This window comes from Dendrobates tinctorius, unplaced genomic scaffold, assembly GCF_039654945.1.
Source record: "Dendrobates tinctorius isolate UK_male_01 unplaced genomic scaffold, ASM3965494v1 ptg000017l, whole genome shotgun sequence".
In the NCBI taxonomy this organism is placed as follows: Eukaryota; Metazoa; Chordata; class Amphibia; order Anura; family Dendrobatidae; genus Dendrobates; species Dendrobates tinctorius.
This window is the reverse complement of record NW_027361685.1, coordinates 723241-739187: the sequence shown is the minus strand read 5'-3', so window position 1 is coordinate 739187 and position 15947 is coordinate 723241. Positions and strand designations below refer to the sequence as shown.

The 15947-nt window shown below is 43.9% G+C and overlaps 1 protein-coding gene across 1 annotated transcript; it reads left to right on the top strand.

Moving 5' to 3' along the window:
- Positions 1 to 9573: 9573 nt before the first annotated feature.
- LOC141082232 (uncharacterized) lies at positions 9574 to 12235 on the top strand. The gene has a single exon (XM_073566171.1). It carries the CDS (start codon positions 10503 to 10505, stop codon positions 12021 to 12023), a length of 1521 nt encoding a protein of 506 aa, XP_073422272.1. The 5' UTR covers positions 9574 to 10502; the 3' UTR covers positions 12024 to 12235.
- Positions 12236 to 15947: the final 3712 nt, after the last annotated feature.

Genomic DNA, 15947 nt, shown 5'->3' with positions numbered 1-15947 from the left:
GGCCTACATCTGACGGCGTGGAGTTTGAGCGGGCACTCTTAAAAGAAAAAGACCTCCCCAGACTTGATTAACACCCTACTTAAGAATAGGAAGGCCATTACTACCAGGATCTATGCTAGAATTTGGAAGAAGTTCCTGCAGCGCTCTGAAATAGTTGCTGGGGGTTCAACTCCAATAAATCAGATCTTAGAGTTTCTTCAGAAAGGTCTGGATATGGGACTTTCCACTAGTACTCTTAAAGTACAAGTATCAGCTTTGGGGGCTCTCTTTAGCTGCAACATCGCAGGTAATTACTGGATCCGTAGGTTCATTAAGGCAGCAGGTAGGTCCAGGCCAGTAGTGAAGGATAGATTCATGCCATGGGACTTGAATCTAGTCCTTACGGCCATGACGGAAGCTCCATTCGAACCTATTTCATCAGCTTCCATTAAAAATCTGTCCCTCAAAGTAGCCTTCCTGGTAGCTCTAACCTCAGCTCGCAGAGTAAGCGACATCCAGGCATTATTTAGGCGTCCTCCTTATATACAGGTTAGGACGGGTAATACTCAGACCTGATCCGGCGTACTTACCTAAAGTGGTTTCTAACTTTCATAGGACTCAGGAAATAGTCCTTCCATCCTTCCTCCCTAATCCAGCTAATGAGAAGGAAGAAAAACTACATACCCTGGATGTTAGGAATTGCCTCATAGAATATCTGGCAGCTACCGATCCTTGGAAGAAAGATAATGCCCTATTTATTTCCCACCAAGGCCCTAGGAAAGGTTGTAGAGTGTCAAAAAATACACTAGCCAGGTGGATTAGAGAAGCAATTTCTGTAGCATACACTTCAAAAGGCAGGTCTCCACCTGGGAAGCTGAGGTCGCATTCCACCAGAGCCATGGCGACCTCGTGAGCCGAGAGATCAGAAGTCTCCATCGACCAGATATGTAAGGCGGCTACTTGGTCCTCTCCGAGCACCTTTTATAGTCATTATAGGCTAGACCTGGGTGCTTCCACAGACCTCTCTTTTGGTATAAGGGTGCTGCAGGCTGTAGTCCCTCCCTAAATAGTTATTACTCTCTGTAATTCTCTCAGGTGGTGCTGTCATGGACGACCGATAAAGTCTTAGTTACTCACCGGTTAACGGTATTTTTCGGAGTCCATGACAGCACCCGTATATTCCCTCCCTTTTAGTCTATTTTGGGTGTGCACTCCTGCCTCTTATACGTACACGGGTAATTTAAATAGTCGTGTATAGTATTGTATATAAGTTATGCTATTAACCATTGTGGTCCTCTGTGCTCTGTAATCCAACTGATGCGTGGGAGAGGTGCCGCCCTTTTGTATCTGTAGGTTTCCTGTTCCTGAAGGGCGGATCCCCTCTCTCAGGTGGTGCTGTCATGGACTCCGAAAAATACCGTTAACCGGTGAGTAACTAAGACTTTCGTGATCTTGGGTTGGGTGAGGGATTATTTTTTACGTGCCGAGCTGACTTTTTAATGACATTTTGGTGGAGATACAATTTTTTTTGAACACCCGTTATTTAATGCAATATTGTGGCAACCAGAAAAACGTAATTCTGGCGTTTTGATTTTTTTCTTGTTATGCTGTTTAGCGATCGGGTTAATTCTTTTTTATAGTGATAGATCAAGTGATTCTGAACACATCGATACCAAATATGTATATGTTTTCTTTTCTTTTTATTTTGAATGGGGTGAAAGGGGGGTGATTTGAACTTTTATATATTTTTTTTATATATTTTTAAAAACACTTTTTTCTTTTTTGTCATTGTAAGACATACAGCATTGTATGTTAATTAACCAGACGACTATTTTTAGCAAACAAAGAATAATAGAATGTTATCTGTATGTTGGCTTTCAAATTTAAGTGTTGATTTCTGGTTGGTCAAGAAAACAGACTTTTGTTTGTGTAAGCCGGTAATATTGACTTTTATTGTGCGCTTATCCTTGATCACTGGTGATGTTTACTGATATGCTAATTATGCATTGTGTTATGGAGCCAGTTTGTTGGCTTCTAAAGCAGAGAGGGAAAAACTATGCAAATAGTTAAAATAATCAAGTAATGCTATAATAATCTCATCTCCATTCTTACCCTTTATGTAAATACTGAATGAGGGACACTTGTTAAGTCTAAAAATAGGTTACATAACTCTGCATAAAGAGTAAAGAGACAGAGAGAAACAGCCAGAGAGATTCTGCCAAGACATCCATACATCCTAAAAGGACCAGAGACAGGACAGCAGACATTTTACATCATGGCTACATTATGAGGGACACAGATCTATCATTCTATAGGAAACAACCTAGGGGTTTTCAGCCTGGGTTAGAAGAATACAGGTCTGCTCTATTGACCATTGATAAACCATGGATATGTTTGGAGACGGGTTGTGATCCTCAGGTCAATTGGCCTTGTACCTTGTATGGACTCAATGGACTGCCATCTTCCTACACTTGTTGTCACCTCCTCTCTGTGTGTGGGCCACAGGTGGAGTAACCGACCCTGGAAGATGAAGCCAGGTTGTGATACTCGGATCAACTGGCCTTGTCTGGATTGTCATCTTCCTACGCTTGTCGTTACCTCCTCTCTGTGTGTGCCACAGGTGGGGGAGTGACCCTGGAAGATCTGTAGTCACAGCTGCTATTATCCCAGCGGGTCAGTGGAGGGTGAGACTCTGTAATGTGCCCCATCTTGGGTATTTTGCTGGGACTGTTCAATGTGTTATCTGCCTGTTTTGTGGTACAATAAAGCATTGCCCACACTGTTTTACCCTCACCCTGTGTTGTCTGAGTAGCATTTTGACCACGTTAAAATGACAGCGGGAGTTTGGCAGGACGATCTTTGGTCCATGTGGTTTCGGCTAGCGGACCGGAGCACCCACTACTTCCCCATGTCTCTACAGGCATGCTTCAATAGTGTCCATGGGAGATTAGAAGCTGCCATAACCCTATCGGCTCTGCTACATAGAGGCAATGACCAGATCTCCTGTGTGTAGCTCACTTGCTATGAGCGCCGACCATATTGTCAGCGCTCATAGGATCCAGCAATGGCAAAACCATAGAGGTCTTTTGGAGACCTCTAGCTGTCATGCCAACCCAAAGGTGACCCGCGATCACATGACAGGGTCACCGATGGGTGGAATTTCCGGTCCATCATGTGCCGGAAAAAAAACGTGGGCTCAGTGCTGGAGCCCACATCAAAGGGAGGGAGTCCGACATCAATGTACATTTACACCCAATGTCGGAAAGGGTTAAAGGGGATTGTTTTTACAGAGACAGAAGTGGTAATTAATCATGTATACATACAAATAATTACAGAAATACACAGCTTCTAATGGTAAATAGTATAGAGTTACCACAAGAAAATATAATTTGTGTAAACCATGTGTAGATATAAAAATTCAGGTAAATGTCAAATGTTGTAGCGCCATCTAGTGGCCATGTGCGAAAGTGCCATCATAGAGTAACATGTCTCCTAAGAGAGTGTCACTATCAAGGTAGAGATGAGATAAGTGCACCGTATTTATTGAGTATAAGATAAATCCATACATAGATATATGGAACCGGATTGTAGATCTGTCACTGGATATCAGTGTATAAGGGGAATAGATCCTGTGCACTTCCCAGGTCAATACGATTAGTCCCCAATACCCACAATTTTAAGCGTGTCCTGAAAACGCATTTATTCAGACTGGCCTATCGCCTCAACACATTAACCTAACCTATCCCTGTGTGGCAGAGCCAAAAGTTTTACCATAACCAGGTTCCCCGCATCATTCTCCCACATGCTTTATGCATCCATTAGCCCTCTGTGTCCGTACTGTCACACACCTAACATTATGGCTGGTCCATACAATCAGGGCAACTGTTACCACCCACCTTTCGTGTCTACCTCTTTCCTCATAGACTGTAAGCTTACGAGCAGGGCCCTCTTTCCTCTTGGTATTTGCTATAATCTGCTGTATGTGATTATTGTTATGCTGTAATGTCTATTGTCTGTACAAATCCCCTCTGAAATGTAAAGTGCTGCGGAATATGTCGGCGCTATAAAAATAAAATTTATTATTATTATTATTATTATTAAGGAGTTAAATTGAGTTCTGTCTATGTTGCATTTTCTTGTTGAAACTTATATTTTCTGTTCCCTTGAGAACCGAAACCAGATAACAGATAAATTCCTGTCTCTCAGCCTCCATGGCTTTCTCTGTGATTGAAACAAGCTGTGAAATCATTTTTATACTGCGCATGTCTGTAAATACTAAAATTCTTTGCTATAAAAGATGGAAGCCTAACTGATAAGCCAGAGGCGTCTTGGCAGGCATCCCGAGTTGTATCATACAGCTTGTGTCTGTGTAATTCTTCTCGACGGAGCTGATTTAATCAGAGACATATGGTGTCCTACACCCAAGAACATCGGTCCTTCGGGTGAAAGAAGTATCTGAAGGATCCCGACAGTTTCCTGGCGCCCGAACAGGGACCTGATATAGGCACCTCTCCAAGATTACCCGACCTCCGGACCACACCGGTTATTGATGATATTGTGAACAGCAGACCTAAACATCTGGCCAGGTAAGAGATCATTTTTCTCTTCTCTGCTCTTCATAATATATCATTTTAACTAAGGTCCGTATCAAGGGGAATCTAGTAGAGGAGGGGGCCGTAAAATCGGGTCTGTATAAGAACTCTGAGGAAATCGGGTGTGACATACATATGTAACTTTTGCTCGGATGAGAGGTTATTGCAGATTCTGCCTGTGTACTGCTATTTTTAGGAGAAGAACTGATGCAAATCATAACGGGTATGGTGATTGGACATTTGCAGGGACAATCCCAGACACAAACATAAGAAAGTTTCATTATGTCAAAAAGGGAGAACAGTGGTGGATATTGTTAGCATTAAATACACATATCCCATTGAGTAACACGTTGAGAGGTCAGACATTACGGAACCTAAGACTAGGTGAACAGTTCATACTACAAAGCCCAGACGGACAAGTTTTTCACAATAGACGGTTCCGCATTAGGAATCGAGGAGGTTGTTGAGTGACTACTTTGATTTGAAGGATTGTGGAAAGTAGAAAATAAGCTGCACAGTAGGTATCCGTTCAAAGAGTGGTGATATTGCCTAACTGGGTCATGTGACAGCGTCCTTTCGGGGAGGTCACCGCCTAAGCTTAAATCAACACCCTTTACGAATAAACCTTGTGACAGATAAGAGTATGATTGAATGAGCACAGGATCACAAAATAAGCCTGTGACAAGATATGACTGAAGAAACCCAGTGAATGGATATCCTGTTCACATCCCTGTGTGTTGTGGGAGTGCTTCTGTTTGCAGCATATATAGCGTACAAGTACACGAAACACGTAGTACAAAGAGGAACAGAAACTCCAGTCTGTTAGCACCTTAGGAAGAAGGTAACGAGGTATAGTAGAGCTGAGTCTTGAGCTTACCCAATACACCACCTAAGGCGGGGGACTAACAGAAGGGATAAGTGATACAGGATAAGAAAATGGGAAACAGTCAGGGGAGAACAGCGGAAGAAGGAAAATTGCTATGTGAAATAATAAAAGATAGATGTGGAAGTAGTGCAGCAAAAGACTTAAAGGTGGTACTAAGAGTTTTTAAGCTAAAAGGTAAAGAAGCTTTAGACGAAGAAAAATGGAAGGAGATAAAAGACACAAAATCAGGAAGAATTGCAGACAACGGGTGGGGTGAACAGGTAGAGGCATGCATTAAAGTATCACAGGTCGCTAAGCGAGAAAACTGGGTGTATAATGAGAAAACAAAAAGATGGATACGCCCCAAAGAATTTAGCCCTGTGCCTGAGAAACAGGAACCACCACCCTATCCTGCCCCAACCCGTATAACAGCCCCACCTACAGTGCCGGTTATACCACCGTCCACCGGACTGTGCCCTGATGTACAATCACCATCACCTGATAATGGCAATCCAGGATGGATTTGTAGTAATTGTGGTCAACAAAATCCAGACTGGAGAGATGCTTGCCTAGCCTGTGGAGCACCCCGTTATCACCACCCTAGCAGGTTAGCCCCTGTTAGGACTCAAACACGCCCTTTTAGGGAAGTAGATGAACAGGGTGTTACCCACACCAGACAGATTCAAACTAATCTTTATACTCCATGGTCTGCCCCAGAATGTATGTCATTATTGTCCAATGCTCCAGATCCAACTACCTTTCCTATGGGGTTTACCCGATACATAAGACAAGTACTGACCGTACACAGAGGGACCTGGTTGGATGGGGAAGACCTATGTAGATTAAAATTACCTATAACTACCCAAGGGGAGTTTTCACAGACTATTGGACCAAATAGACCTGCTGATAATGACCAAGAGGGTAATCCTCGAACTCAGGCTTCAAGAGAGCCCTTTTTAACTGCCCTTGACAATTTTATGCAGACAAAACAGAGACAGAGCGGTAACATGACAGCCATACCGCAGAAACCGGGACAATCAGTAACCGATTTCTTCCGGATATTGGAAACGGCTTTCCAAGATGAGGGTCTTGATACAAATAATGAGGGAGTATCAAGACTATTGGCAAAAGCCTTCATGGAAGGGTTACTCAAAGAAATACGAGATCCCCTGAAAATAAGCACCCCTGATTGGAGGTCAGTACCTGATGCCCATGGATTAAGACAAAAAGCTATGGGAATCGAATTAGATGTGCAGGAAAGGAAGAATGCACCACCAGCAAAAACAAGGGTAGCGGTGACCCAATTTGACAATCAAGGAAATCCAATCAGTGAGGTTAGGAGGAGAACTTTTACATGTCACTATTGTAAGAAGCCAGGTCATTTCCAGAGAGATTGCCGTAAGAGAAAAGCGGATAGAGAATCTCAGCCTAGAAGGGAGGAATCCACTGACTGACTAGGTGCAATTAGAATGCAACTTGACTCTAGGGAACCAGTAGTTAAAATCAAAGTCAACGGGAAAAAGGTACCCTTTCTAGTAGATACCGGAGCAACCTCTTCGGTGGTCAATGACAAGGTAATAACTCCAGATCTCCTTTCAGAATACTCAACCTTTGTTTCAGGATTTAGTGGGCAATCTAGCTTAATCCCTTTTAGCAAACCTCTGCCAGTTAAAATAGGACCTAAAATGTTCCTGAATAAGTTTTTATTTGTCAAAAGAGCACCTATTTGCCTATTAGGAGTAGATGTACTAAAGAAACTACAGGCAGATATCAAATTTGCAGAAGACGGTACAGTGCATCTTACTATCCCAGATGGGGATGAGGACACTCTTGAGGCTTGCATGATAATTCAAGCCCTTGAGTCACAAAGTCCTGATGACACTTGTGACACCACACCACATCCGTGGGACCCAGCCTTAGATAAATTGCCCGACACCCTGTGGGCAAAAGGGAATGCAGATATTGGTTTACTTCCCGTATCCCCAGTTGTGGTGGAGGTACCCGTGGACACAAGGTTGCCTCAGCTGCGGCAGTATCCCATTAGTGCCCAACAAGAGGCTGCCATTGAAGCACAAGTCACTGATCTTGTAAACAACGGAGCATTGGTACCGATCAAATCACAAGCTAATACGCCATTGTTTCCTGTCAAAAAGAAAGGAGGACCGGGTGACGCTCCAAAATATCGCATGGTTCATGATCTGAGAGAAATAAATAAAATCCTTGTTCCTTTGACACCTGTAGTACCTAACCCACACACGTTATTGGCGAAAATCCCTAGCCAATCGAAATGTTTTTCAGTAATTGATTTGTCAAACGCATTCTTCTCAGTACCTCTTCACAAAAACTGTTGGCACTTATTTGCTTTTACGTTTAAAGGCAAACAATATGCCTGGACCAGACTGCCACAAGGCATGCAGCATTCACCCACATTATATACACAAGCATTACAGTCTGTGTTGGCCGGCTGGCCACACCCACCTGACATTGCGCTCCTACAATACGTGGATGACCTATTGCTTTGTGCACCTGATGAGCCTAGCTGTAAAACCCATACGCTATCATTATTGATATTTTTATCAGACAATGGGTGTAAGGTCAACAGAGAGAAATTACAGTTCTGTCAACCAAAAGTTGTATTTTTAGGACTTTGTCTGTCTCATGGTACCCGACACTTAACCAATGACAGAATCACAATTGTCCAACAGATGAAAGAACCAAAAACTCATAAGCAGTTGAGAGCATTTTTGGGCTTAGTTTCTTCCTGTCGCCAATGGGTCATACATGCTAGTGAACACATGCAGCCACTGTATGATTGTATCAACACAACACCCTTTCAACTGACTGATACCGCACAAACCTCATTTCAGTATCTAAAGAAGGCCATAATATCAGCCCCAGCATTAGGCATACCCAATTATGATATGCCCTTCCAACTTATGGCTGCTGAAATCAGAGGGCATGCTACTGGCATTCTGACACAGAAACATGACAAAAAGAATAGACCCCTTGCATACTATTCTGCTAAGCTAGACTCTGTAGCACAAGGAACACCATCCTGTGTCAGAGCAGTTTCTGCAATCGCATTACTACTTGACAAGGTTTCTGATATTGTATTGGACAACCCACTAACTGTCTGTACCACACATGATATATACGGTATCCTGAATCAGGTTTCTGCTAAACATATTTCTATGGCCAGACAACTCAGACTACAATGTGCCTTGCTTATGCCACCTAATGTTACGTTCACCAAAACTCAGAATCTGAATCTGGCTACACTGTTGCCAATTGCGGATTCTGAAGGGGGGATAGATGAGGTAAATGAGGAACAATTGTCACTTTCTTTTGAACCCCCACACGAAGTTGAATATGAACATGACTGCATAGAACTGATGCAGCAAGAAGTTGTTGGCTTGCCCAATGTCACAGACACACCACTGCTAAATCCAGATTTTGTACTTTTTGTGGATGGCAGCAGATATGCCGATGACACTGGAAAATTCCACACAGGATATGCTGTGGTGTCACCACATGAGATTATTGTAGCAAAGGCACTTCCACCCCATATGTCCGCTCAGGAAGCTGAGCTAACAGCTCTGAATGAAGCATTAAAACTTTCCAAAGGAAAAACAGCAAATATCTACACTGACTCAAGATATGCCTTTGGGATAGCACATGATTTTGGGGTTTTGTGGCGCACAAGGGGTTTCATGACAGCAGCAGGAACACCCATAAAACATGCCACACTGTTCAGAGAAATCCTCGAGAATGTGGCCCAGACACAGGAGGTGGCCATTATGAGGGTGCCAGCACACACCAGAAAAGACAACATGGAAGCAAAAGGCAACGAGAAAGCAGACCAGGCGGCAAAGCAAGCTGCTTTGGGAACTCCAGAAAAGGTAAACATAGTGCAACAGGATGCATTGGGATTGTTTACAGACCTACAAAAGTTCCAAGAAGACTCCGCCCAGACAGACAAGGAAACTTGGGAAAAGATGGGTGCCGAAAAAACGGACGGAATGTGGAAGAAAGATCAGAAGTACTGTTTGCCTAGGGTTTTATATCCGAGGATGGCAGAAGCAGTTCATCTTCCAACTCACATGTCCGCCAATGGAATGACATGCCTAGTCACGAACGTTTGGATTGCTCCTGGGTTTGGGAAGATGGCGCAGCTACACTGTACCACCTGTCCCATATGCCTAGCACACAATCCCGGACAAGTAGTGAAGACTCCACGGAAACACAGTCCTAGGCCGTTATATCCTTTCCAGAGACTGCAGATTGACTACATTCAACTCCCCAGAAGTGGACCATATGAATATGTTCTGGTGTGTGTTGACATGTTCTCTGGATGGCCAGAAGCCTACCCGGTGAAAACGGCTACAGCTCGAACCACTGCAAAGAAACTAGTGATGGAACTAGTACCACGATTCGGTGTACCTGAAACAATTGAATCAGACAGAGGCACACATTTTACTGCTGAGGTAATGCAAAATGTCATGCAAATGATAGGTGTAGAACAAGCATTTCATACACCCTACCACCCACAGAGTTCAGGGAAGGTAGAGAGAATGAACGGGACACTAAAATTGAAAATACAGAAAACCATGGAACAGACCCATAGACCATGGCCAGAGTGTCTCCCATTAGCATTATTCTCAGTAAGGTACACACCCACAGGGAAAACTAAACTGTCACCCTTCGAGATATTGTTTGGAAGACCACCAAACACAGGGTTGTACTACCCACAGGTTTTAACACTTAATGTGGATGGTTTGACTAGTTACGTAATCCAGTTACAAAAGCATTTAACTCAAATGCATTCTCTAGTTTTTTCTTCCATTCCAGATCCGGATAGTGTGGAAGGAACACACTGCCTACAACCTGGTGATTACGTATATGTCAAGAAACACTCCAGAAAGACGCTTGGACCCCGATACCAAGGTCCTTATCAAGTACTCTTGACAACGCCTACCTCTGTCAAGTTAGAAGGACGATCAACCTGGATCCACGCATCACATTGCAAACTAGCCACAGGAGTCAATAAGAATATATAAAAGAGCATAATGCTTTGGTTTTTTGCATTTCCTATAATGACAGTAGCTGCATGGGACAGTTTAAATTCTCCGATGCCATTGAATAATAGGGTTATACAACATCATGAGAAATTACTGAGAGATTGGTTGAATGATACTCAGCCTCCAGCAGATTGCTGGATCTGCACGTACTCACCAGTATCAGCCACGAGTATTCCCTTTCTTGTTATCCCTGTCCCACCCGAAGAGTTATTCGCTTGGACTGACTGTTCTGACACACTCGCTAATAATTCCACAAATAATATGAAGTTATGGAATATGACTATCGGTATACCTGTTGTGGGATGGGTAGGATATCCCTGGTGGCAAGGTAACCTTTCAGGAAGTAGCACTCACCTTCAATATTTGGCATATAAGGGGGGGGCTTGGGTACCTAGGAATAGGACTCGATTAATCAACTTGGGGCAAGTTCCAACGTACGGCCTACAAGTTAGTTTTAGTGTAACTTCCCACTCTACTGATGCCTTCAAACCAATACTGCTAGAAAGAAGGTTGCATAATACGTCCTGGGAGTATTCCAATTTATTTCCCCAGGGCAATAATGAAACTTGTTTTAATATTTCAGGTAATATACCTTGCAACGAGTCATCTGGATATGAGAAAGGAACTCCCACCTGTGGAAATCCCGATGTAGGGTATTGTAGCCATTTAGGACAACTTCCAAATTGGTGTATGCTTCAGAATGTATCTGCGTTCATAGATTTAGTCCATAGACTGGTATTACAACATTCAGCCTTATGGGATTTACCTAGTGATATGTTCTGGGTATGTGGAGACAATGCATATAAATGGTTGCCAGTAGGGGTAAGAGGTACTTGTACTCTGGGACATTTGACTCCGGCTACCTTTATCATTCCAAACCGACAATTGGATATGCAGGCAGTACCCAAACATACATTATACAAAAGAGCAGCAGATAATACACCTCGTCCTTCTGGGAGACCACATATAGTGCAGATGAGTGTGGCTAATAAAATTGTTAGTTCTATTTTTATCTATCCTATGATCACGCAAATGTGGGATAAATTGGTTAGGGCTACAGATTATTTAGATGATCAAATCTGGGATATATTGGATATACTTAACACCACTGTTGCTGTCCAGAATCAACTTATTATAGTTACTAACCAACATACCATAGTACTGGATTATTTAACGGCAGCACAGGGTGGCATGTGTCAGGTCGTCGGACCCGCTTGCTGTCATTATATAGATCCCAACAACACTATAAAGTTAAAGCTAAAATTAGAGGATGTTCAAAAACTTAGAGATCAGTATGATAAAGACAATGATCGCAATAAAGATAGTTGGTGGTCAGATACTTTCTCCTTTCTGAATCCAGTCAATTGGTTTAAGGGTATAGGAGGTTGGATAGCTGGGATTATACTAAGTCTACTACGTATTGTTGTTTGTCTCCTTGTATTATATGTATTTTTGAAACTTGTTTTTTGGTGTTTTTCTGTATGTAAGAAAAAATACAGAAACAGATGAGAAAGATAAGTTAATGACAGAACATATACCAAAGTTGATAATTGTTTTCTTTAAGTTTTAGGTTGACATCTCATTTCTGGCATGAAGGAGCGTACTCTTGTGACGACAGACGTGGCCTTAGTAACTGGGGGATGGAGAGGGTAAAAGAAGATACCTGTCTCCCTCGGGCAACCCGTCGGCCTGGGATAGTACCTGGTGAATAGGACACTATCAGCTGTCATGCAGTGTTCCAGATTGTGAAGAATAAAGATGTCAAAGGGGGGAATGATAGGAACTGAAGGAGTTAAATTGAGTTCTGTCTATGTTGCATTTTCTTGTTGAAACTTATCTTTTCTGTTCCCTTGAGAACCGAAACCAGATAACAGATAAATTCCTGTCTCTCAGCCTACATGGCTTTCTCTGTGATTGAAACAAGCTGTGAAATCATTTTTATACTGCTCATGTCTGTTAATACTAAAATTCTTTGCTATAAAAGATGGAAGCCTAACTGATAAGCCAGAGGCATCTTGGCAGGCATCCCGAGTTGTATCATACAGCTTGTGTCTGTGTAATTCTTCTCGACGGAGCTGATTTAATCAGAGACATATGGTGTCCTACACCCAAGAACATCGGTCCTTCGGGTGAAAGAAGTATCTGAAGGATCCCGACAGCACTTATAGATGAATAGCTTATATAATGAGAGGACACAGAGCAAAGGGTATAAATAGTGAGAGAATAAAGAGCTGACAGCGCATTACATCCCTGGAGTACAGATAGGAGATATAAAGTGCAGCCAGTGCTATATGGGATATCCCAGGAATACAGCACAGCCCATATAGTGTAAAGGAGGAACCATCCTAACAAGAGATGGAGATTACAGATCCTACAGACGACATGCCGGGAGTGTACAGAGAAAGATGGCAGATTCACCACTATTCCCTATTACGGGCATTTCACCCCGTCAGCTTCCTCAGAGAGGGTATGGATAAGGCCGGGGTCACACTAACCAACGCAAAATACGGTCAGTATTTTACATGCGTAATACAGATGAATGGCCCCTAAACAGTGCTCCATATGTCATCCGTAATCAAGGTGTGGTCGCGTATTTTGCGCATGTAAGAATCCGTATGTAATCCGTATGGCATCCGTATGGTGAGATTTTCTCGCCGCCTTGCAAAATGGACATATAATGGAGCCCTATGACAGGGTTTCTAACAGAAACCAAAGAATAGATATAGACACATAGAGTGCATATATAGATATATATATAATTAGAGTTGAGCGAAACGGGTCGAAAAAATTCAAAAGTCACCGACTTTTGGCAAAGTCGGGTTTCATGAAACGAAACCCGACCCTAGGATGAGGTCGGCCACGAGGTCGGCGACTTATGCGCCAAAGTCGCGTTTCAAAAGTATGTTTTGCGCTCTTTTTCAGCCAATCAGGATCCACGGACACTGTGGGCAACGTGATGACCTAGGCACCGGTCACCACCATCTTTCAGAAGGGCATGCAAGTGATTGGCTTGCTTTGGTTTGCGTCACAGGGGGTATAAAAGGGCGTGCACGCCGACCGCCATTTTACTTCTGCCGATCTTAGTATAGGGAGAGGTTGCTGCTGATTCTGTAGGGAGAGCGTTAGGCAGGGAAGAAGACAAGCGATTTGGCCTGCACAACACACAAGTCACTGTGTGTGCAGTGCAAGGGGAGGCTATATAGTGGTGTATCAGTGGTGTTGGTTGTTGGTTGTTGGGCTGCCTTTTAAGGCTTCCTGACACGCTGGCATTGCTGTTTACCCACTGCTCTGCAAACTGCTTTTTTAAAAGCAATCCAATCTCCCTTATCCTCTCGTCACTTTTGTCACAGGCAGCTGTGCCATCGAGCCTGTCACATAGCGCTCAGATATCAGTGGGCCTCACACAATCCACAAGTGTCCAGTGTCCAAAAGTGTGCGCAGAGATTCAAAATCTCCATTATCCTCTCGTCACTTTTGTCACAGGCAGCTGTGCCATCGAGCCTGTCACATAGCGCTCAGATATCAGTGGGCCTCACACAATCCACAAGTGTCCAGTGTCCAAAAGTGTGCGCAGAGATTCAAAATCTCCATTATCCTCTCGTCACTTTTGTCACAAGGCAGCTGTGCCATCGAGCCTGCCACATAGCGCTCAGATATCAGTGGGCCTCACACAATCCACAAGTGTCCAGTGTCCAAAAGTGTGCGCAGAGATTCAAAATCTCCATTATCCTCTCGTCACTTTTGTCACAGGCAGCTGTGCCATCGAGCCTGTCACATAGCGCTCAGATATCAGTGGGCCTCACACAATCCACAAGTGTCCAGTGTCCAAAAGTGTGCGCAGAGATTCAAAATCTCCATTATCCTCTCATCACTTTTGTCACAGGCAGCTGTGCCATCGAGCCTGTCACATAGCGCTCAGATATCAGTGGGCCTCACACAATCCACAAGTGTCCAGTGTCCAAAAGTGTGCGCAGAGATTCAAAATCTCCATTATCCTCTCGTCACTTTTGTCACAGGCAGCTGTGCCATCGAGCCTGCCACATAGCGCTCAGATATCAGTGGGCCTCACACAATCCACAAGTGTCCAGTGTCCAAAAGTGTGCGCAGAGATTCAAAATCTCCATTATCCTCTCGTCACTTTTGTCACAGGCAGCTGTGCCATCGAGCCTGTCACATAGCGCTCAGATATCAGTGGGCCTCACACAATCCACAAGTGTCCAGTGTCCAAAAGTGTGCGCAGAGATTCAAAATCTCCATTATCCTCTCGTCACTTTTGTCACAGGCAGCTGTGCCATCGAGCCTGTCACATAGCGCTCAGATATCAGTGGGCCTCACACAATCCACAAGTGTCCAGTGTCCAAAAGTGTGCGCAGAGATTCAAAATCTCCATTATCCTCTCATCACTTTTGTCACAGGCAGCTGTGCCATCGAGCCTGTCACATAGCGCTCAGATATCAGTGGGCCTCACACAATCCACAAGTGTCCAGTGTCCAAAAGTGTGCGCAGAGATTCAAAATCTCCATTATCCTCTCGTCACTTTTGTCACAGGCAACTGTGCCATCGAGCCTGTCACATAGCGCTCAGATATCAGTGGGCCTCACACAATCCACAAATGTCCAGTGTCCAAAAGTGTGCGCAGAGATTCAAAATCTCCATTATCCTCTCGTCACTTTTGTCACAGGCAGCTGTGCCATCGAGCCTGTCACATAGCGCTCAGATATCAGTGGGCCTCACACAATCCACAAGTGTCCAGTGTCCAAAAGTGTGCGCAGAGATTCAAAATCTCCATTATCCTCTCGTCACTTTTGTCACAGGCAGCTGTGCCATCGAGCCTGTCACATAGTGCTCAGATATCAGTGGGCCTCACACAATCCACAAGTGTCCAGTGTCCAAAAGTGTGCGCAGAAATTCAAAATCTCCATTATCCTCTCGTCACTTTTGTCACAGGCAGCTGTGCCATCGAGCCTGTCACATAGCGCTCAGATATCAGTGGGCCTCACACAATCCACAAGTGTCCAGTGTCCAAAAGTGTGCACAGAGATTCAAAATCTCCCTTATCCTCTCGTCACTTTGGTCACAGCTGTGCCATCGAGCCTGTCACATAGCGCTCAGATATCAGTGGGCCTCACACAATCCAAAAGTGTCCACTGTCCACAAGTGTGTGCAGAAATTCTAAATCTCCCCTGTCCTATAGACACCTTGTACCTTGTTTTACATTACTATATAGTTTGTTGGATTTTGTCTACATTTCTACCAAAAATGAGGAAGGCTGGGGGAAGAGGCCGTGGAATTGGGCGGGGGTTGGCAGCTGGTAATGATGGTGTTGGTGGTGGATCTGATGGTAGTGGCAAGAGCAAAATAGGACCGAATGCAGGAGATGCTGACCCTGCGTCATCGTCTGGCTACATAAGGCCTCGAACGCTTAGTTTTCTA